Below are 21,137 nucleotides of genomic sequence, written 5' to 3' on the forward strand. Positions count from 1 at the left end.
TCATGTAGACTTATGTTAGTTCCCTCCTCAATTCATGCTCAGAGTTTGGATTTGAGCTCCAAATCACAAACAATTTAACTCTTGGAAAAATGGCATTAGTATTTGAAAGTCTGATTCTACCCGAACTGGTGATTAGGAAGAACTGGGAAAAATGCTTTGCCAATGACTTTCAAAATAACTTTCTAAGGAACTGTGGAGCAGGGGCGACTGGATTCTCATCTAAATTCTGTATTATGAGTCTTCTTTTTCCCTCCATCTGCATGTCTCCTTACCCACTTCTGTGCTTTTACACCTTCCATTTCCTGCCCCTGAACAAGTCCTTTACCCCAGTATTCTCTCCCTCAAATGTCCACTTTTCCTCTTTTCCATGTACATTCCTGTACTGTTTCTGTCTCCACACACTGAATGCATACAGAAACTAGAGAACCCTGGAGAAAGTCTTCATTCTTCTGTATTTTTTTCTTTTTCTTCTTTCTTGTCAAGCTTATTGTGCAAGTAACTTCCAGCAATTAGAAGTGGAGAAGGAATAAATGAAAGAGGTCTTGTTCAGTCCTTGTGTTCCTACATGAAGCTACAAATTTGTTTTGTAAATATAACACAGTAAGAGATTGACTAGAGAAAGGTCTGTATTTGTAAATCTGTATGAGTGAAAACATTGGAGTTTGTGCCACATCCTAACGACCTATTGTGTAGCATTGGGGGGGGGGGGGGGGGGGGGAGAGAAGGACAAAACTGATGATTTTGTGCATCTGGAGAAGTTGACATAAGATTGGTGCCAGGATCATATCTGAGAGATGGTAGTTGACCTCTTTTTTGGGTTTCAAAACCTAGGCAAGCTTCAATCGTTAAACAATAGTTTTAGAATTTATTTTAGTATGTTTCTTCCTTACATCAGCTTAAAAGGCAAAGTATTTTAGCTGCAACTGGTAAAGAAAATCAGATTTAGAAAACTTCATTCTATGTAACAAAAAATTGACAACTATAAGCAATTGGAAACAACATCTTTTACTTGAAAATTCAAATAACATAAGCACAATATATTTTTAGGTCTTGCATAATACTTAAGGATAGTTGACAAAACCTTGAAATGGTTCTCTCTTGTATTATTTAAAAGATATAGCTGTATATGAAGATTTTGAAAACAGACTTGCTGTATCAAAGATCATCAAGGAAGTTGGAGAACCTCGGAATTATGGTTTGACAGATGAAGAAAAGGAGGCTTTGCAACGCCAGGCAGCTGAGGAACACCTTGCCAAAGAAGCTAAAGATAAAGCTGAACAAGAGCGTAAAGTAGATAAGGAAAGGGAAGAAAGAAAGGAGAGATGGGAAGAGTGGGTAGGTTAATACAGTTTTTTGGGAAAACATTATTAATGTGTTTTAGATGACTTCAAGTAATCTGTTATGTAAATACACTTGGGAAATGTAGCATAAATTCTCTTGTTCCTTATATCCTAATTTAGGTTTGGGTTAGGCTATCTCCACAGTGCATTTTAAAACCCATCTTACATAATCTGCTTTTTTTATTACAGACATAGCATTTTTTTGCATTTTAGTATCAGCATGTCTTTAAAATACTTTTATGGTACTCCTGTAGCTGTGCTGTAGCTCTTCTATTTTACCATTTATAAATATCTACTACAATCAGTGGAGACTTTCCTTACCAAGTCGAACAGGACTTTTGCATTTGCTCAGTTTACTTCTAAGCGCCTGACTAAGACTTAATTATCAAACTAGATTTTTAGCTCAACACTAACCCAATCTTCCAGCCTACATTGCAGAAAGGTTTCTGAGCCTGCAAGAACGTGTGTAAGAGCTGAGTACTCGGTTGGGTAAGGACTACCTGATGCAGTCTGAAGGATGGTTTTTGTTTGCTAATAATCTAATAAGTACTTGGTATTTCGGCTAGCTGACCCCAGAAGACTTGCTCGTGATGCTTTTTCCTTATTTATCTTTCCACACCCAAGGACAATTTAGTTAAATGACCTGAAATTCGTACTGTAAGAGTGTTTCTGTTCACACCCAAAGTCAGGCCGTTTCACCGGAAGGCAAGTCCATTGTCTTCTTTTAGAGCTATTTAAAAACAAACTGATCCTTCCACGGAGAAGTTTTTTTCTTATATTTGAATGCCCATACACATCTATGGAGTAATAATATGCTGAAATTACTGACAATTAAAGAAGAACTTACATTCCTCTGATGTTGGCTCGTATATAAGGGTTTTCTAATATCTGATTATTTACAGCTTCATTCAACATTAAATAGCATTTTGTACCCTGTAAAATTCGTAAGAATAGCTAACACATTTTAGCTAGATTCAATCCAAGCCATCTACCTTTAAAAGTGCAAAGTGCATTTATCAAAGCTGAAGTAGGTGTTAGATAAAACGTGTGGTTAAGGTTATCCTTTAAAATAGGCAGATGATCAGATCTAAGCCACTGTTCATTTGCCCTTGACACTATAAATTAGCTGCTGTCTCTGAGTAGTGGCCAAAGACCACTTGCAAGATTTATTCAATAGCACTCCTGGATTGTGTGAATAAGGTAAAAATTGGTGTATCTGTTTTATCTGAATATTGCTTTTGTGTTACGCCTGGAGTATAGAAAAGCAGTCTTCAGAGTATCATCTGTTTGCTGTATCTCTATATGACTCAGGCTACTGATGAATAAAATGAGTGAAGAGAGAGGACAATGAAAACGAGTTGGAGTAATCTTCTGGCTAAAGCTGCTGCAAGTATGCATGCTACTAAGTGCTATTGGATGTAAGAAAGAAAAGCTTGCAGCAGTTATATTCCTTCATCTCTCTTACTTTTTGAGTGTAAAAATATAATTTGATTTAATCTGAATTCAGAAATAAATTCAGCTGGTGGAAACAGATGTATTTCACTGTGGTTTTAGTGTATTTGACTCTCAAGCCCCTCAAAAACATCAATGAAATACGAATAAAACAAATAAAGGGAACTAAAGAGAAACAAACTCAACGCAATTAACAAATTAAAAAATTAGAAAGCCAGGGCTCTCTACTGAGTGAAAATATTCTCCTTCCCTCCAGTTAAAATAAGCCTCAAGAAATGACCCGTGTTTTGCAATAGCACTAATTTTTGAAGTGCTACAGTGTATTTCAACTGTTTTGCCAAATACCTTATGGAAACAAGTCCACTGGAAGACTTGAGAATAAACCTCCTTTTAGGTGTTAAGAAAAAAAAATAATTTTAGTAAAGAGATTATGTCAGTCCTTATAATGTTCAATTCTTTGCCCTCAGTGTGTTGTGTGCTCTAAATTTAATAAGCAGTTAATAATTTTTACTGTCAACTTGTTCTTTAAAGTTCTGTCTACAGCTTCTAAAACTATTTTTCCCTCTAGACCAGCACTATTATTTAGCCAAATGTTATTTGATGGATTTTATAAACATTTTTTTTTCTTTATTAATTGTAGAATAAACAGCAGGAGGAAGTGAAAAAACAGGAACAAGAGTTATTGGAGGCCCAATCTATTCCACTACGAAACTATTTAATGAAGAATGTCATGCCAACACTTATGCAAGGGATAAATGAATGTTGTAGGATCAGGCCAGATGATCCAGTCAATTTTCTGGTAAGGTGAAATTTAAGGTGAAAATTCTGGTAAGGTAATTATGTTTTGTTTCTTAAATATTTTTGAATACTCATATAGACCCAAAGAATCTCTACTAATGAAAGGACTTAAATTTCCTCCCCACTTTCAGGATAGTAACTAATTAATGATTAGAATCTGAAATTCTGGTGACCAGCAATTATAGTGAAAATTAAAACCCAGAAACTACTCCTCATGGGATCAGTTGATACTGTGTATCAAGGGAAGGATCCAGTGTAGTTAAACAGTAATAGGACAAAAATCACTACCAGAATCTGTTTCCCCTTAGTACATGCACCCTGCACATTTTATGTACCCTGACAATTCTGCTGTGCCATAGAGGATTACAAGTTAAAGAACTTTTTTACATTAGGCTTTCATTTTCACTAGACTGATTTGTGCCAATGAACCTGTTATGATATCTGATAGCTGGAGTTAGGTGCCTCAAAAGAGGGTCAACAAACAAAGAAATCCCTGAGCAATTACACCCTTACAATCTAGACTTCCCATCCCTCACAGGACATCCCTCATGGGACCAAGAGCGCTATGAGGCTCTGAGATCTGGTTGCCCTTCATTGGTTTGCTGTCTGTTACCAAGGGTTTGCTAAAGGGTCACCTCCACACCCTCTTAGGTCGGTTTCAGTGGGCTTTAGGTTGGTTCTGTTTGTTACAATCATGTGGTTGTTACGGTTCATATACCATGATCTATGGGCTGTCTACCCCAGCTATTAATTTTTAAGTAATGTTTAAGCTGCAGCTTTGTCTATTCTATTATTAATGTTCAGATTGTTAGTGCCAGGTTTCACTGTAATCCATCTTTGACTTAAAAACATAACCATATGGTTCAGATAAAGTTCAACCTGCAGCCTAAAAATTCTAGCTACTTATGCCTACTTTCAAATGATTTTAAATTTTTAACTCTTCAGAAAGCAGGACATCACTCTCCCCACCCCCCTGGCACAACTGAACACATTGTCATAATGATAAATGGAATCTCTTTGGTAATTGCCATCACAATACACACATAAATAAAGGAGAAAATCCTGTAGGACATTCACAGACTAATTCCCGTTGCAAATGACCTCAGGACAGTATCCAGCTCAACTTTGGGCTGCAAGCAGGGTCAGGTCACTGCATTCAGACAGGAATCCAGGTGCTGTAACGTTATTGCTGTGCTGCTGTTCTGCCTGCACGTCCTAACCAAGCTGTTTATAAGCTGAAACAGAGCATTTTATTAATCAAGCAAAAGCTTAAAATGAAAGCAATGGTGTTACAATCCAACTTCAGGCACTAAGGAATGTTTTCTTTTTGCCTACTGGTGACAGCTACCTGTAGCTGTAGGAGTATGAGATCTTCCCTCATAACTGCACAGCTTTTAAAGATCAGGAGCAGTGGGTACAGAAATCAGGTTCTAGGGTGCTCCCTAGACCTTTCCTTGGACTGACAAAACTGTTATAAATGGCTCACTTCCTTCTCTTGCCCATGACAGAAACAGTGACTGCTATGAAGAGGGTGAGTGAGGTCGGTGTTATTTTGGATAGTCTTTGGGGGAAAGAGATTTCTCTGACAGGGAGACATTTTTTGGTGTAAGTTACATTTAACATGTTCTGCAGTTTTGTTTAAAGCAATATTATCCACTCTATGTTCGTTATTTTGCATATATTTTGAAGTTGGAGATGTGAAAATAATTGTAATTTTGAAACTATTCTGTTTATAGGCAGAATATCTCTTCAAGAACAGTCCTGATATCGACTGGAATAAACGTTAAATCCTAGCAGCAACAGGAATTGTGAAACAAAAAGGGAGAAAATTCCTAATACATTTTAGATAAAAAAGACTTAGTTTCTCATGTTATTTTTGTTTAGACTTACTATGCAGTCTTCATTTTTATTTATCATACTTTATTACTATTTTGTACTGGATGCTTAATCCTCTTCTATAACATTTCCATTTGCTGCATGTATTGATTGATACATTTACACATCTGTATATTATTTTCCTAATCCTTAGTGAATGTAGGCAGCTAGCCTGAGAAAAACTTTTATTAAAAAATTTATTTCTACTGAAAAAGGAAATAAATAGAAGCAGCAAACTCTCTTATTTCCCCTCCCAGTTTGCCAAGAGGCAAAAAGTCACACAATACAGTCTTCTTGTGCTGCTCTGAAGACTTACTGGTTAACAGGTTCCCAGCACATGTATGTCATAAACCCTGTGTTTTACTTTGGTACCAAACACATGGCTGTAGAACTCATTTAATAATCTTCAGCATTCAACCCTAGATACATATTTTCTAGAGATTCTTGAAGAATTTAGAGTTTCCATGGCTGTCCTTCCCAATTTTGCTGACTTATCCAGCTGTCACAGGAACCATATCTGTGCTGACTGAGCTGGAAGCGATTGCATACTTGGTGTAAAACAAATACAGGATTTTGTCAAAACAGAAGGCAAGGACCCTTTGTGAAAAAGGAGGGGGGAAAAGTGGAAGAGCTGAAAGAATAGTGATATAGAAACATTTGACAGCTATATTGTCTGTAACTTTGAGTATCAGAATTTTAGATGTGTTAATGCCTGATGTTTTTATTCAGATATATTAGTGTTTTTGTAGAGTATCTTATTTCATCTGTTTTCATAGTTACACAGACAAGTTGGGAATAGAATTCAGAACCATCATCTCCTACTCTAAAGAAACACATATTTTTGTGATCTATACGTCCTATATACTGTCAGCTAAACTCACCACTTGTCCTGTGAGGTAATTGAAGATGAAATAATTGGTAGCTTTTTTTTTTGACACTTTTTTAGTTTGAAAGGGCTATTTTTCAGAATAAAGATGACACTTAAAAGGAGAGGGTAAACAAGGTTTTCTCTAGTTACTGTAATGCATTGACTTTTCTAACAATAAAGTTTTGAGCTGCTCTATAGAGTGTGACTTTCTTATAATATTCTGAAAGTTTATGCATACTACTCCAGGCAGACGTTTCAAGAACAACTCTTAGAAAAGGATCCGTTTGCTTTGCGCAGGGCATGAAGGCACAGTGAGCCCGACGGGGGTAGCCAAAGCCACGCACGGGGCTGCCTCTGAACGAGCCCCTCCCGCGCCCAGAGCGCCGGGGCGGCACCCGGAGACTCTGCGGTGCCGGGGCCAACCGAGCCTAGCCGAGCCGAACCGAACTGAGCCGAGCTCGTCCCGTCCCGCCCGTCCCCGCGCACGCACCGCCCCGCGGCCGTTGGCGCTTTGTTTTCAAACCTCGGCCGGCGCCGCTGCCGCCGTCGCCGCGACTACATTCCCCAGCGTGCCTCGCGGCCCCGCCTCCCTCTGCGCATGCGCGGCCGGGCGAGCGTGCGCGCCATGCGGGGGTGTCCGCCGCGCTGCGTCAGGCCCCCCCCCGCCCCGGGACGTTGCTGTGGTAGCGTCCGGGCGCCATGTTAGAAGGCCGGAGGGGAAGAGGCGAGTGAAGCGGCGGCGGCGGCCGGGCCCGGCACAGCCGCTCCCTCCGCTCCCGGGGCCTGGCCCCGGCCCGTGCCATGATCGCGGCTCCCGCCGCTCCGCGGGACGAGTGACCGGTCCTCAGGCGGCAGCGGTGGGTGAGGAGGAAGAAGAGGAGGAAGAAGGGGACGACGCGGCGGCGGTGGTGGCGGCGGCGGCGGAGGAGGAGGAGGAGGGGCCGGAGAGACGATGCCGTTGTAAGTCCGGGAGCTCGCGGGACGCGCTAGGGGCTCGCGTTGTGCCGGCCCCGGCCCGGCGCTCCCCACATGCCCGGGCCCTTCCTGCCGGGGCTCGGGCCCTTCCCCCCCGCGCGGTCCCCTCGGCCCGGGCGCTTCCGCTGCCGCAGTGTGCGGCCCTGGCGCTGCTACCCGCGCCGCCGGAGCTCCATGCTTTCTCGCCCCCCATCGTGTGAGCCCCGGAGGTGATAGCGATACGGCTTTTGCCTTGTTGTCGCCGCCTTTGCGATCTCGCAGCGGCAACGTGCGGGACGGGGAGGACGCGTGCGGCGGCCTCCGCTCGCTGCTGCTGGGTCAGGGCGCACGGAGGGGCGAGACCCGCGTGTTTGTCCCTCGCTCGCCCCGGCCCCTAAGGGTGAAGCGCTTTTCCCCCAGTCCCGGCGAAGTCTCTCCCGCTGTGACCACGCGGGCAGTTTTTCCCGTTCCGTGGCCGGAGACCCTGGGCCGCTGGTTCCAGGGGGCTCCCCGAGCCCGGCGTGCTGCCCTTGGAACCCCCCGCTCCCGGCGGCTCCGGGCAGCGCCCCCGGCCGGCGGACGGGCCCGCGCGTCCCTGCCGCCGGCAGCCGGGGCGCTTGTGCGCTGGCCGTGCCGTGCCGTGACCCTGCTGGCAGTCAGGAATAACCAAGTGTGACCTTATTCATCCCAGTTTGTTCGCTGATTTTTTTTATTTTACCCCACCTCTGGCTTTTTTTTTTTTCTCTTCCTTTTTTTTTTTTTTTTTCCTTCTCTCTCATCGCTTTTACGAATTTTTACGAATTCTGATGGAGACGACAAAACTGAAGCTCCTCAGTCCTGAAGTTCATAATCTTAGTATTTTATCACATTATAGAAATCGAGGGAAACAGTAGGTTATCAAGTGACTTTTCAGAATAAGGCATGTTTATCTATTTTGCTCGGTTGGCCTGTTTGTTTGGTTTTTTGTTTGTGTGGTGGTTTTTTTTTTTCGTTGAAGGAGAAATATAAAGAGTTTGTGATTCTACACTCTTTCTCTCACTGTTACAATTTGGGATTATTCACTGTGGTTAAAAATATGTCAACTTTTAAGTGGCGAATAGCCAGGGTTGTCTGTTGTGGTTGTTAATTCAGTCAGAAAGTACTGCAAAGTTAGTCATGGGGTAGATGACATGATAGAAATTTATCTGAGAGGATTTATGGCAGGGAAAGAACCAGTGGGTGAATGCAGGAAGGAAAATGGTTATGCTGAGTAGGTTCTAATGGTTGTATAACGAAGCGCCAATGTCTTTATAGGTAAGTTTTGCACATGTTAATTATGGCAATGAAAAGTACCAGAAGTCAGCTTTTGAAGTTGGTTAGGCTTTTCAGCCTCAGGAAAATGGGAGGGTATTTATTCCACTTGCTTTCATTCTTAGCTTATTTTGTTGTGACTACATAAATTCCAAAGGGTTAGTAACAACATTCAAAAGTTTGGGCTACTTTTATGTGTTGTAATAACAGCCATCTTCAATTTTGAAGAGTTTGGAATGATTTGATAATTTCTCTTGATGTAGGTGTCTATGATACTTTAACTAGAAGCACTTAAATAACAGTACATAGTTAGAATAGCACCAAGTTATTTCTATTTTCAGTGTAAACATTACTTGGCAACTTAACTAGTAAAGGAGATTTATTGTAGTTAGCAAAAATGAGCCTTTTTCAGTTTATGCATTTGTTCTGTCATTTGTACGTTTGACATTGTTGACTTGGTATCATCCAGTCAAGACTTTAAAGTGAGTATTATAATGTCACTAAGTAGAAATGCTGGTAATGCTAATTTTTGAGTTTGTGAAGTGAAGCCTCTGACTTTAGAGAAAAGAAAGAGACAGCTTGGGAAAGTTTTTCCTCTGTAATTCTTTCCAGACAGTTGACTCTGTCTTCTGGACGATAATATTTTTGAGTGAAAGTGGAACAACCCTATGTTACTGCCAAAGTTTCATAGTGACAAAATGTTCTTTTTTTTTTTTTTTTTTTGCCTGACCTTTCAATATGTTGTTCAAACTTCGTTTTCAGCCCTGGTGTTTACAACTGACAGGCCTTGTCAGAACTGATTTCTTATACAGCCAGAGGTTGTCATTCTTGACTTGGAGTTCCGGGTTCTCCAGAGTTCCAGAGTTCACCAGTGTTCATATTGCACTTATTAACAGTATGATACAAAAGTAGAAAACCAATCAAATTCTTCCTGTACGTGGTACATCAGTAGTAAGACTGCTGATGCTGATATCTGGCATTTACAGAAGCCTTTACTATTTTTTTAAATTATTAAAGTTTATCCTAGAAACTTACGTGACTTTTTGTTAAAATTCTCACGTGGGAAGCGCTAGGAGCTGTATAAGGAAGAAGTCTTCAACAGAAAAGCTGATTACAAACAAGGATGACTATTTCCCCTGTCATAAAGATATATTTTAGTGCATGGTTAGGTATGGAATAGTCCTGTGCATTATCTGAAACATAAGATACCAGGGAACGATGAACTCACTAAGCTGTGTTTTGGTTGGATCTGGGGCTTATACAGCAAGGCTTCTGACTCAGTGAAGGTGGAGCTATGTTTATGAGAGTGATGATTTACTCTTTGCATGTAACCTGGGGCTTTCTAACCCTCCAAATTGAGAAAATAAGAATCTGTTTCTTGGTAAGGTGCTGAACATCTGTGTGTGCTGAATTCATGGCAAAACATTTTTGAAATGTTTTGTAACCAGAAGTGGAAAAGTGCTTTGAGTCATATACATGAACATTTAAAAGTGCCATAAAATCTATAAATTTTAAGTCTTATTAGTATTGCTAACTTCTCTATTAGAGTTTTGGAATGTCATTAAGAGTTATTCTTTCCAGTAGACAGTCAAGCTGATTCTCACTTCTGAAGTAAGACTTCTCATTTTTTTCTTTCACTGACCTTTGCTGTAGACGTAGACAAAGTCATTGTTTTCTTCACTTTTCATGAGAGACTGTCAGTTTGCATGCCAGAAATACAGCACTGTATTTAAAATGCCTTGTGCTGCCTGGGAATGGGTAAAAAGTGTGTTTCTGAGCAGAGGGAGTTGAGAATTTTATAGGCTGTTAGGAAAGGAATTAAATTATTCTTAACTTTGCAGAGCAGTAGACTGACTTTAGAGGAGTAGTTGCCATAACATAAAGTGATAGCTTTCTTAACTGAGAAGCAATTAATATAAAAATGTGTGCTGAGGATTAGATGCAAGGATATATGGTTTTGCAGTAGCTTTCAGTCTTCCAGTATCACTCTAAAAAAGGACTGAGTTTATACCTGTTAGCGTAAAGGTATGCACAGAACTTGGAAACCCAGTTATTTTGGGCTGAGCAAATTTCACCACTAAGACAAATTATTCTCTAAGCAGTGAAATGCTTTGTGGGATTCCTAGTTCATAGTTAATAGTCCCTGTTATCTTTTGATTCATCCTTACTGAATTTCTTAAATTGCTCTTGAGTTTTTTGTCTCCCGTATAGCAATAAAAATAGTTTTTGGTTCAACTGCTGCCTGTGCAGTTCATTAGCACTTTCTTTTCTTTAAACTTGAGAAACTTTTCCTTCAACTGTGTTAGTAAGACTATTGTGGATGGGTTTTTGTTTGCACATGCTGCCTTTCCTGCTCTTCTGTGTGAACAGAAGAGCCAGAGAGCTCAGGAGAGTGTCCCAAGGTTAGCAGAATGTGTATGAATGACCTTTGCCATAGGTGAGCCTCTTCTGTACCCCTGTTACCTGCAATTGTTCCAATGTCTGTGTTCAAATCAGTGTTTGTTTTGAACACCTCATACTGACAGTTGAAGACATCATTCATGGCCTGAATGGCCAGTAATATTCTGCTAGGTATTGAAACTTCTATTCAGGGGGGACAGCTGTATTGTCTTAACCATTTGAAACATGTGTTCCCCAGTAACTGATTTGCACAGCCTTCATTGATGTTTCCTGTCTAGATTTTTGAAACTTTGTGTGGAGTGATGGTGGAAGCATTAAGCTGGAATCTTCACTCTGAATTGCCAGTCACTCATTGCTGAAGGAAATGTAAAGAGAAGCAAAACTCCTCAACAGAGTTTTGCTGAATCTGGACACAGTGGAGCTAGAGCTCCATGAATTTAGCTCCAGCTAGTTAAGCAGATGGTGTGATGACCAGTATTGTTTCAGGAATCTGACTTGGGTGTCTTCATCAGCAAATAAAAAGGAATACATTTTGCTGAGCTAATCAGTAGAGGCAAATAGAGAAGTGTGGATAATCATTGAGAATCCTTGTGTATTTTGTCTTAGTATCTGGATGAGTTTGAAACTTAGGGGGATTTAAATTGTTATGTTTTGTTCAGTAAAATGCTATGTATTTTTAATATTTCAGTTTGTTGTTAATATTTTGTTTGTATTGTCTTTTATTTTTGTGATGTTTTCCAAATTTCAGGAGCATGATATTTGGGTAGTGTGGTGCTGAAGGCAACTGTATTTTGTTTGTGATAAGAAATTTAAATTCTTAACAGACATAGCACTACAAATAGTACCGTTAGAATGGATGTAGAATACAGGGAGAGAAGAAGAACAAGTATTTAGAAAGACAGATTTTCTTGTGGGGGTAGAAGTTGGTTTAAATACAGAGCACATCTGAAAAAGTTCAAGACAGGATTGCTGATTTTTCTGAGGATGGAGAAAGGTTCTAGTGTTGTAAAAGCAAACAATAGTACAGAATTTGGAATTACTATTTAAAATGGGTTTTAGCAGTGACCATATAGCCAAGGTCTGTTCTTTTAGTTTGGTAGTTACTGGTAACAATATAAAAAGATACTGCCTACCAAAACTTGGAAGTTCTGAGGAAAAAGTTTGGCTGCACTGCCTTCAGCTTAACACAGATTAGATTGTGTCTGTATTTTTATATGGGGAAGAAGGACATGTACGTTTCTTGCTGATTAAATTGATATTTGAATCTGAAATACTGAATCATAACACTCTAGAATAAATCCACTGTAGCTGTTGCCCAGCTTGCACATGGTAAATTGTTAGTATAAGCTCTTCAAAAATTCAGATTAAAGCAGAGCTGCAACAATAGCATGTTAAATTTAACTCTATATAATTTTCTGTGACTTTATTTTGTGTTTGTGCAGTTGACAGATAGCTCATGGTCATCTCAGAGTGATAGGATGATCTTCATGTTTATATGTCGTTGACAAGAAACAAACCCCAAAGCCTCAAACTGTATCTTAATTTTCTTTGTGATCTTAAAAAGAAATGCTTAGGTTTTTTTTGTTTGGTTGGTTTGTTTATTTTGGTATTTTGGTTTGTTTTTCCTTTTTTATTAAAAACCAAAACCAAACAACAAACACAAAAACCCAAAACAAAAAATCCCACAACCCAACAAGCCCTAGACATGCTTTCAGTTGTGTCAGACCCAGATGATCTGCCAAATCTGCTGTTGTCAAGAGTGAGTGGCTGAGATGGAACTTCAGTTGTTGTTTAATACTCTGCTTTTTGTTAATGTGTAACTTTAGTGAGTACCAGAAGTGATTTACCATCAAGGTATTGACTCCCCAGCAAGGCTAATCTCTAATCCGTTTGGGTAGGAGGTTAGCACTGATACTTCCCTGGCTTTTCACCTTTCTCTTTGAATAAAATTGGTAGCTTAAGCTCTTCTCTAGACGTGTCACAAGCAAAAAGTAGAATGTCCATGAGCCCATATGTGACTAAGGGAAGATACTGGAGTGTGAGTATGATCTCCATGGAATGTAGGAGGCAGGGAGAGGATATATACCTTTACTTGTTTATATTAACTTCATTGCTGCCTTTTAAATGAATACATGAAGAGAATAAGTTACTTTATTCTGTCCTTCATTAAGTTTAACAAACTTTCTTGTCATACCATTTTTTCTTGAATTTTCCAAAGGAATTTTTTTCATGTTCTTTGTTGTGCTACAGAAACCTTAGACTAGAGTTAACTTAGTAGGTGTAAACAGCAGAGCTTCAATTTAAATGTTTTTATCTGGAAATTACTTATGTTCTCTTCCATGTTAATATATGTTAACTGTCTTCTGCAGCTGTAAAATCTTGAAGGCAGCTGTGCTGAGAATTGTTACACACTAACCCAGTGAAAGGGTACTTACTAACTCTTCAGTGCTCAAAAATAGGTGAAACACTTGTGTTGGGGAGGTCCGGTGCTGTTGATAGCATCGTTATTTCATTATTATAAAAGTAAATGTAAGAACTGTAGCTGGCTTTATGTACGTTCCCAGAGATGTATATCTGGTGGTCGATGTAATTGGCTGTTTGAAGCTGTTGTTATAGTGAGCAGTGTCAGAGCTTGTTCGTGCCCTGTGGCCGTGCTCTGGTGGTCCTGGAGGGCTGCAGGAACGCTGGTTTAAGTCATTGCACTGAGGTGTTTTGAAGGCAGAGCTGCACATTGCACTGCCAGGGCTGTGTGTAAACCATGCCAGGGAAGAGAGCTGATGTTTGGCTGGGGTTTATGCACTGTATGTTATAGACACTCTAAAGGACTATGTTTTAATTGGTAGTTCTTGAATTTGTGAATCACGGCCCTTACAAGTAGGGGGAATATAGAGGCCTCTGTCAGCATTGGTGACTTCAGAAATTAGCTCAGCAGAATCTGGTTTTGAGTGACATTGAGTCTTTTTTGAAATCCAGTAACAGCACCTGCCAGACTGTGTTTTGCCAGCCCTTTTAATGAAGTCTAATATCTGCTGAATTGGATTCAGTTTCTTGCTAAGAATGGGTGAAAATTAGAGTTAGACCATCAGGAAATTTTTACACAAAGCTAAAATATTGATTGTTTTGTACTACTGCTTTAAAAAACCTGCAAAAGTAAACTGAAAAGTCTTAAATAAAAAAGCATATATTTTTTATTTCAAAATAACAGTTGGCAATAGGGGAGAAAATGTACTTCAAACAACTTGCTTTGTGGTATAAGTTAAAATATTTAAAGGATGTTTATACATTGACACTTTTGGTTTTCTGGCTGCTTTTTTAGAGGCAGTTAAGTGGCTGAAGCTACTATTTTTGTTGACATTCCTAAAGTTTTTTGGTTTTTTTTTGAAGAGAAGAAAGTTTTAGAAGGAGCAAAAAGTTTTAGGGGCTTCCTTTGTCCTTAACTTGAATTACTGTTTTTTGTAATTCATCTGAACAGGTTTTTTTAAAAAAAATGTTTTCATTGATACCTAAAGTCCTAGGATGTATATGATTTATTCAACTCCTACCAGATTTTTTTATTAGCTAAGGGATAAAAGTATAAAATAATTTTCCCAGACATTGCCCTAGTCCCCACAATTACTTGACGGTTAATTTTTTTCAATGTGCACTTTTTAATATGTTTTTCCTGATGTGCCCTTTTTTTTTGCTGATGAGCGAAGGGACATGTGCTCAGGCTTGCATTGTGACTAAATTCTTGATTGCAAACCAATTATAGTACTTGGAATTGTTATTAAATGGGTTTAACTTGTGGAAAACTATATCATGTTTTGTGGGTTCTTGTCAATTTTTAATTTTTTTAATAGTCTTTATGGAAATGAGGAATGAAATCTTGAGATCATGGTGACAAATAATGTAAGTAAAATTGAAGTATTGCTTTAGTTTTTCCACATGTAATAGGTAGCTAGCCTTGTGAAAATAATTCTCATTTTTTATGATAGAAATAGTATATAATAGGTGTAAACATGCAGGGCTGATACTAGAGCAGTATGCCAAGGAATGTTATGCCTGCCAAGAGTGGGATTTTCACTTTTGCTATCAGCTTGACTTTTTGACATAAAGGATTCTCTTTGCTTTAGGCTTTATGAAAGTGAAGGAAGCCAAACTGATACAGCTTTTGCCCTAGTAGAATGAAAAAAAAATAATGGGGGAAAAAATGAATGCATATTAAGAGTAGGTGAAAGGTAATTCTGTTGGTGTCCTTAACAGGACAGATTTAACAGTGATTTGGGATGAAAGTGCTCAAACTAGGCTTAACTTCTTTTTTTCTTAGTATGTATCTCGTGTCTCTTGTCTACTCTGATGAGAAAAAATAAATTTCTTTGTTTTGTTTCTGTCAGTAACTTTATCTAATTGCCTTTATTAGTCCCGTTACAACCCAGGGATCACAAACACAGCAACTACAGAAGCATTATGGCATTACCTCACCCATCAGTTTAGCTGCCCCCAAGGAGTTTGACTGCATGCTTACCCAGAAATTAATCGAAACCCTAAAACCTTATGGCGTGTTTGAAGAGGAAGAGGAGCTGCAGCGCAGGTGAGTGAACACTGTTTTGTGTCCTGTCATGAGGTTCATCTGTGACTCTTGTAGACCAAGTGTGTGTGTGTTCTTTCAAATGCTTTCTTAAAAGCCTAGTGGAATTGTAAACTTAATTTTTCTCAATTAAGAGTAATACCTCAAAACACAGAGAAGAATTAAAATGGCCTTTAAATTTAAGAGGCTGGTTTGCATTTTTTCCCCCCTTCATCACTACTTCATTATCATGGACCTTATACTTTTTTTCCTTATTAAGCTTTCTTGAGGTTTTTTTTCCCCCCTCTCAGTACTGCTTATCACTGTTCTTTTAGATGCACGAGTTATACAAATTACCATTTTATTTTGCAAATGAGTTGAATTCATGTGTGTATGCCTTGCATGCTTTCATTTTTTTGGAGCTTAAATCTCTTGAATGTTTCTAAGGGGCAAAAAATAGTGGGAATGTTGTAGGAGTAACTCTCTTTCAGTATATATGTATATATAACAAGATCTCTAATTAGATCTGTAATGTTACTCAAGTTGGCTTACTGTGTAATGATGATCACATTATAATGATAAAAAATTCTACTAGTTTTGTCTAAGTTTGTAACCTGTCATTCTGCTGTTTTATTAATAGGATTCTAATTTTGGGAAAATTAAATAACTTGGTAAAGGAATGGATACGAGAAATCAGTGAAAGCAAGGTATGGGTGTACTTTACATGGGGTTGCCAATATTGTGTTCTTAAGAGTGCTGTAGGAAGATTACTCTAAAACACATTCCTGTACTAAGTGGGATGAACCTTAGATTTGGGGATCAAAACAGATAGATACCATCCTTGTGTAGATTCTTTTGTTTACAAGCAGCATTGCCCCTTCATAGTAGAACCTTGTGAAAGAAAAAAACTGATAGATGTAACTTGACTTTTTCATGCATCTAGTAGTCTACTAATCACAGGCTTAGAGTATTTGCCTTTGTGAAACAGTGCTTGATCTTAAAATGAACTTCCTGCATCTTTTTGGTCTGTGGTCTTTTTCTTTAATGTTGTTCCTGTAATGTTACTTTTGTACACTGATAATGCTGATACTGTTTTTGCCAGGTCATAGCAATCACTGCTCTCACACATATTTTTTGAATGGTTATAGACTTGTGTGATTGTAGGCTTTTTTTTTTAAGAGGAAACACCTGATTTTTTAAGCTATTTTGCTTTGTGTGTATTTGGGATTGTATGTTTTCTGTACACTTTCCTTATGCAATGAGAATTTATCTATGAACAAGATTATGGGCAGGGACAGCCCTGCTATGTGTGTCTTGGTCCTTGAAAGCAAAATAGTAAGAATATTATGACCCATGTAAGATGGAAAGCTGCTTAAGTTAATATCATGTACATTGCAAAATAGAAGTTTTGCTTTATTTTGTCTTCTGTGTAAACAAACATTCATGTAGGGTTTCAGGTTGTAGCATTGCATCCTGTTATGAAAGGATAGCCCTCTTTGCCCACAGTACTGTGGATTCAACAGTTTTTTAAAGACTAGGAATTTAGTAGATGTACCTAAACAATTTAAACATAAAATAAATGCCTTTCCTAACCCCAAATTTTTATTCAAAGGCTGTGGTACAAGTGTCTCTGAAAGTAATGTAATAAACTGATAGAGTAGGCTGTGTTTTGAGTTGCTCTAAATTGGAATATTTTGTCTATTTCTGCGTCTGTCTAAAATGCCTGAGTGGTAATCAAAATGTTTGATCTCTGTAATATCACAAAGCTGTTGCACCTGAAGTGTAGAATTAGTGCAACAATTACCAGGTTGGAGGTGGTAATGTGTAATGTGGTTGAAATGTTATAAATGATTCAAGTGGCAAAGGTATCTCAGTCTTTTCTGTAAATACTGAGATTATTTCAGTAGTTCAACAGCATAATTTTTGTGAAGTATTTTTCCTCTTGTTTGAAAATAAATGGTTTGTGTTGTTGTCAGTTGTTAAAGTAAAATAACCTTTTTTTTTTTTTTTGCTCCATTTAGAATCTTCCGCAATCGGTAATAGAAAACGTTGGAGGAAAAATTTTTACATTTGGATCGTATAGATTAGGGGTTCATACAAAAGGTAATTTTCCTTTTGTGATAAAAATCCATGTCTTTGAGCTAATGACTGATCTTGCTGTATTTTGAGGTGGTGTTAGATTTCTTAATTTTTTTGGTTAACCATCTCTAGTCTTCATTCTAAATAAAAGAATTATATTCCTATATTATGTTTTCATCATGAATTGAGAAACAAAGTTGAAAATGATTTAAAGACAGAGCAAGTTGTATACTTAAATTTTCATGCTTTGTTCTTTGAAAATTGCACGTGTTCCACAATTGAAGCAAGAATGTATGTGTGTGTTCTGTATATTTATTGGCCATGAATTATTTTTCATTTGGTTTGACTTAGTATGTCAAAAAACCTCCATTCCACGTGATGAAACTAAATTTTACTGCTTAATTATTAATAAAAATATATCTATTGCTGGCATTCTATGCATGTGAAGTATTGAGTAATATACTTCTGCTAATTAACAATTTCAGGTGCTGATATTGATGCCCTGTGTGTTGCACCAAGACATGTTGAAAGAAGTGATTTTTTCACATCGTTTTATGAAAAGTTAAAACAACAAGAAGAAGTGAAAGATCTGAGGGTATGTGGAACACCTGGTACAGCTTGCTGACCTGAGGATTAGGAGAATTCTGTAGTGAAAGATGTTGCATGAAATAAGTAAATATAACTTCACCGTTAAGACCTTCTTTAGGATTTTTTGTTAACCTGCAGCAAAGCCTATCATAAGAGTTGAAATAAATAGAGGTCCTTCCAAATTTTCTCTGGTCTCACTTAATAGATACACTTAAAAATTTGAATGGCAGAATGTTCTCTTAGGATGTGTGTTAGTATGACAAAATTTCTGCTTATTCTCTAGAAGCAGGCAGACACAAATATAAATGTTAGTTTGACAGGGTTCAGGACTAAGCTTGTTTAGTTTTAATGAAGGTTTTATGCTGCTTTTTTATAACTTCATGCTTACATAAACAGTAATGGTGGTTGATATTAACTAAACTTTTTATATTGGCTGTCAACTGTGCATTTGAAAAGGGAAGCTACGTTTTTAGCGTGTTTTGTTACTAAACGCTTGTGCATGATTTTTAGCTTCTAAAGATGAAGATTTCCCTTATAGTAGTGGAAGACCATACTAATGCAGTATTTTGTTTGTGTTATACCTCAGTGATACACCTCCCCGAGTCAGCTGGTGGGAGCTTTAAACTTGATATTGGCTCAGAGTAAATTTTCTCTGCTCCAGTTTTTTATTTTTTAGATGAAGATAGCTGCTGGCAAGTCTTTGGTTTAGTCCTGCTTTCATAAAATAAATGGAACTGACTCTGCAGCATTCTTCTAATCTATGCATCCTGTAGTTGGTAACTACCAGGGTAGTGCAAACATCTCGTGGCAACACTATATGCACTGAAACAACTGTTTTCAATACTTTATCTGAACACATTCAGTAATCTTTAAATTGACATGTATTTGAGAGGATTCAGATTTTCAGGTTTCCATTCACCTTTACTGTAAACTCTTAACTCCAGGTAATATAGTTGATTAAGCAGTAAGGTATGTATGGTATCCAGTGTAGCACTGTAGTGATACAAATAACCTTTATGCCAGGGTGTCATAATACTTTTAAATCATTCCAGCTAGTATTTGAAGTTTGTACATCTCCATCTTTAGAGGAGCATAAACTTTCTTAGTGATTGCTGTAGTGAGTGTGAGACGCTTTAAATTTGATTTTTGCTTAGGGTCGATCCATCCTGCCAACAAGTAATGTTAAGATAACCTTAACTAAGGTTTGAGCACAGGCAGTAGTGTTGTCTCTAAGAACTGAAATACTTTTGGAAGTTAATCCTCCAACAGTTCAGAGTATTTCTTATTTAGAGGTAGGCAGTGTTCATTGCTTTTACTAAAACAATGTGCTGCAGATCTGCATTTACTTCAGATGCTCAGTTCAGGAAAATGGTACTCATAGCTGATTCCAGGAAAGATGTGAAGTTCCATTGTGATATTGTTCATCAAAACACATTTCCAAAATGTGCTCGACCTCTGGAGACTGGTGACTGCTTTAGGTGATGTCAGGCTGCATAGTTATACAATCTTCTCCTCATTTCTTTATCAACTCTAGAAGCAGAAATAATAGGCTTTTTAGAGCAAGAATCTCCATAGCTTGGACTTGGAATACTTAAGAGATATTTGTGGAGAGTAAAAGATCATGCCTTCTGTGTAGGGAGAAAAGGTTGAACCTTGAGGTAACACCATCAGAACTGGTTGGTACAAGTTTGGATCATTATTAAGTTCTAGACAGTAGGTAGTGCTTACTGCATAAGTTCTCAGTGGTGGAGAAAGACATTGCTGACAAAAATCAACCTGAAAGCATTGATATAAATAGCATTTTGATTGTCTAGACCTGGTAGCTATTGTTTATAAATGTTCTGTATACTGAAAATAAAATGCACCTTTTTTTCCCCCCAGGCTGTTGAAGAAGCTTTTGTCCCAGTTATTAAACTTTGTTTTGATGGAATAGAGGTAAAGATCTTATTTTAATTTGTCTTGATAGAATGTGGTTAAAACAAAGTTTTTAAGATCTTAATAAGTCATTATTCAGTAGTAGGAATGCTATTAAAGTGACTCTCCCAAGTTCATACCTAAGATTTTGTCAACAGTCCTCAGTTGTGTAATTTAAAGTGGAGATTTAAGACTGAAATAAGTTTTTCTTGATGGACTTAAAGCTGCATGCAGAATATCTCCCTGTTATTTTTTTTTTTTTTTTTTGGCTCTGCTACCCTCTTGTACTGATTAGTTTACTGACCTGTAGAGTACCAGTATAGGCATTATTTAGGCTTATCATGTAATAAATTTATATTTCTAAATAATGTGGTTTCAGAATTGTTTTTCAATGCTAATGATTAACTGTCCAAACATGAAAGATTTGCTTCACTATCCTACATTATTAAAAGTTGTAGTCTTTGAGTAGTTATCAAAAGTTTGCTGCTGAAGGTATTCCTTTTGTCCTGATCTCTTGACATATCTGTAAACACGTGACCTGAACAATGGTTTTGGTGGCTGTAGCCTGATGGATCAGCTGTCTTGCAGTACTGAACTTGCTTAATTTGATTTTTGCTAAGGAAACAGGAATGGCGATTTCAAAAGAAACTCTGTTTATTCTTGTCAGACTGTTACACAGTCCAACTGTCATCTCTTGGTGACAAGACAAAAACATATGACCTGTTTATACACACAGTTAATGAGACTTTTAGTTGGATGATCTCAACCAGTAACTGGTGGGTACAAGAAGCTTAGTTTACAGAGGGGAAAGAATTCCCATGCTAATCTTCTGGCATATGATATGGTCTAGTATTGTACACAAGATTGGCAATTTATTCTCTTCCAGTCTGGGAATTTGTATCTGTTAGCCATTTTATACTATATGCAGTTGGGTATTAAGAAACATTTTTCTGGATAATCTGTTTGCTGTTTACATAGCTTAGGTGTTCATTCTAGATGTTGAAACTTGCCATAGCTGTCCTCTGGTCAGTTT

At 38.1% G+C, this 21,137-nt stretch overlaps 2 protein-coding genes across 7 annotated transcripts in view; both read left to right on the forward strand.

Annotated features, from left to right (window-relative positions):
* The window catches only part of AK7 (adenylate kinase 7), a 29,952-nt gene extending 23,424 nt beyond the window's left edge, over window positions 1-6,528 (forward strand). Inside the window, exons 16-18 of the mRNA XM_054635382.2 lie at window positions 1,115-1,335; window positions 3,433-3,591; window positions 5,327-6,528. Coding sequence (XP_054491357.2) covers window positions 1,115-1,335; window positions 3,433-3,591; window positions 5,327-5,377 — 431 coding nt within the window. The 3' untranslated portion in view covers window positions 5,378-6,528. The remainder of the gene's footprint in view (window positions 1-1,114; window positions 1,336-3,432; window positions 3,592-5,326) is intronic.
* Window positions 6,529-6,994: 466 nt separating this feature from the next.
* Window positions 6,995-21,137, forward strand: part of PAPOLA (poly(A) polymerase alpha) — a 43,490-nt gene continuing 29,347 nt past the window's right edge. For 4 of the 6 annotated variants that reach the window (XM_054635783.2, XM_054635784.2, XM_077180663.1 and 1 more), the window contains exons 1-6: window positions 6,996-7,293; window positions 15,377-15,547; window positions 16,164-16,230; window positions 17,545-17,626; window positions 18,088-18,197; window positions 20,072-20,125. In XM_054635783.2, coding sequence (XP_054491758.1) covers window positions 7,286-7,293; window positions 15,377-15,547; window positions 16,164-16,230; window positions 17,545-17,626; window positions 18,088-18,197; window positions 20,072-20,125 — 492 coding nt within the window. In that variant the 5' untranslated portion in view covers window positions 6,996-7,285. Of the gene's footprint in view, window positions 7,294-15,376; window positions 15,548-16,163; window positions 16,231-17,544; window positions 17,627-18,087; window positions 18,198-20,071; window positions 20,126-21,137 lie in introns of all 6 variants that reach the window. The other 2 variants (XM_054635785.2, XM_077180664.1) reach the window with 2 other exon arrangements.

Source organism: Agelaius phoeniceus, chromosome 6 (genome assembly GCF_051311805.1).
Source record: "Agelaius phoeniceus isolate bAgePho1 chromosome 6, bAgePho1.hap1, whole genome shotgun sequence".
Lineage (NCBI taxonomy): Eukaryota > Metazoa > Chordata > Aves > Passeriformes > Icteridae > Agelaius > Agelaius phoeniceus.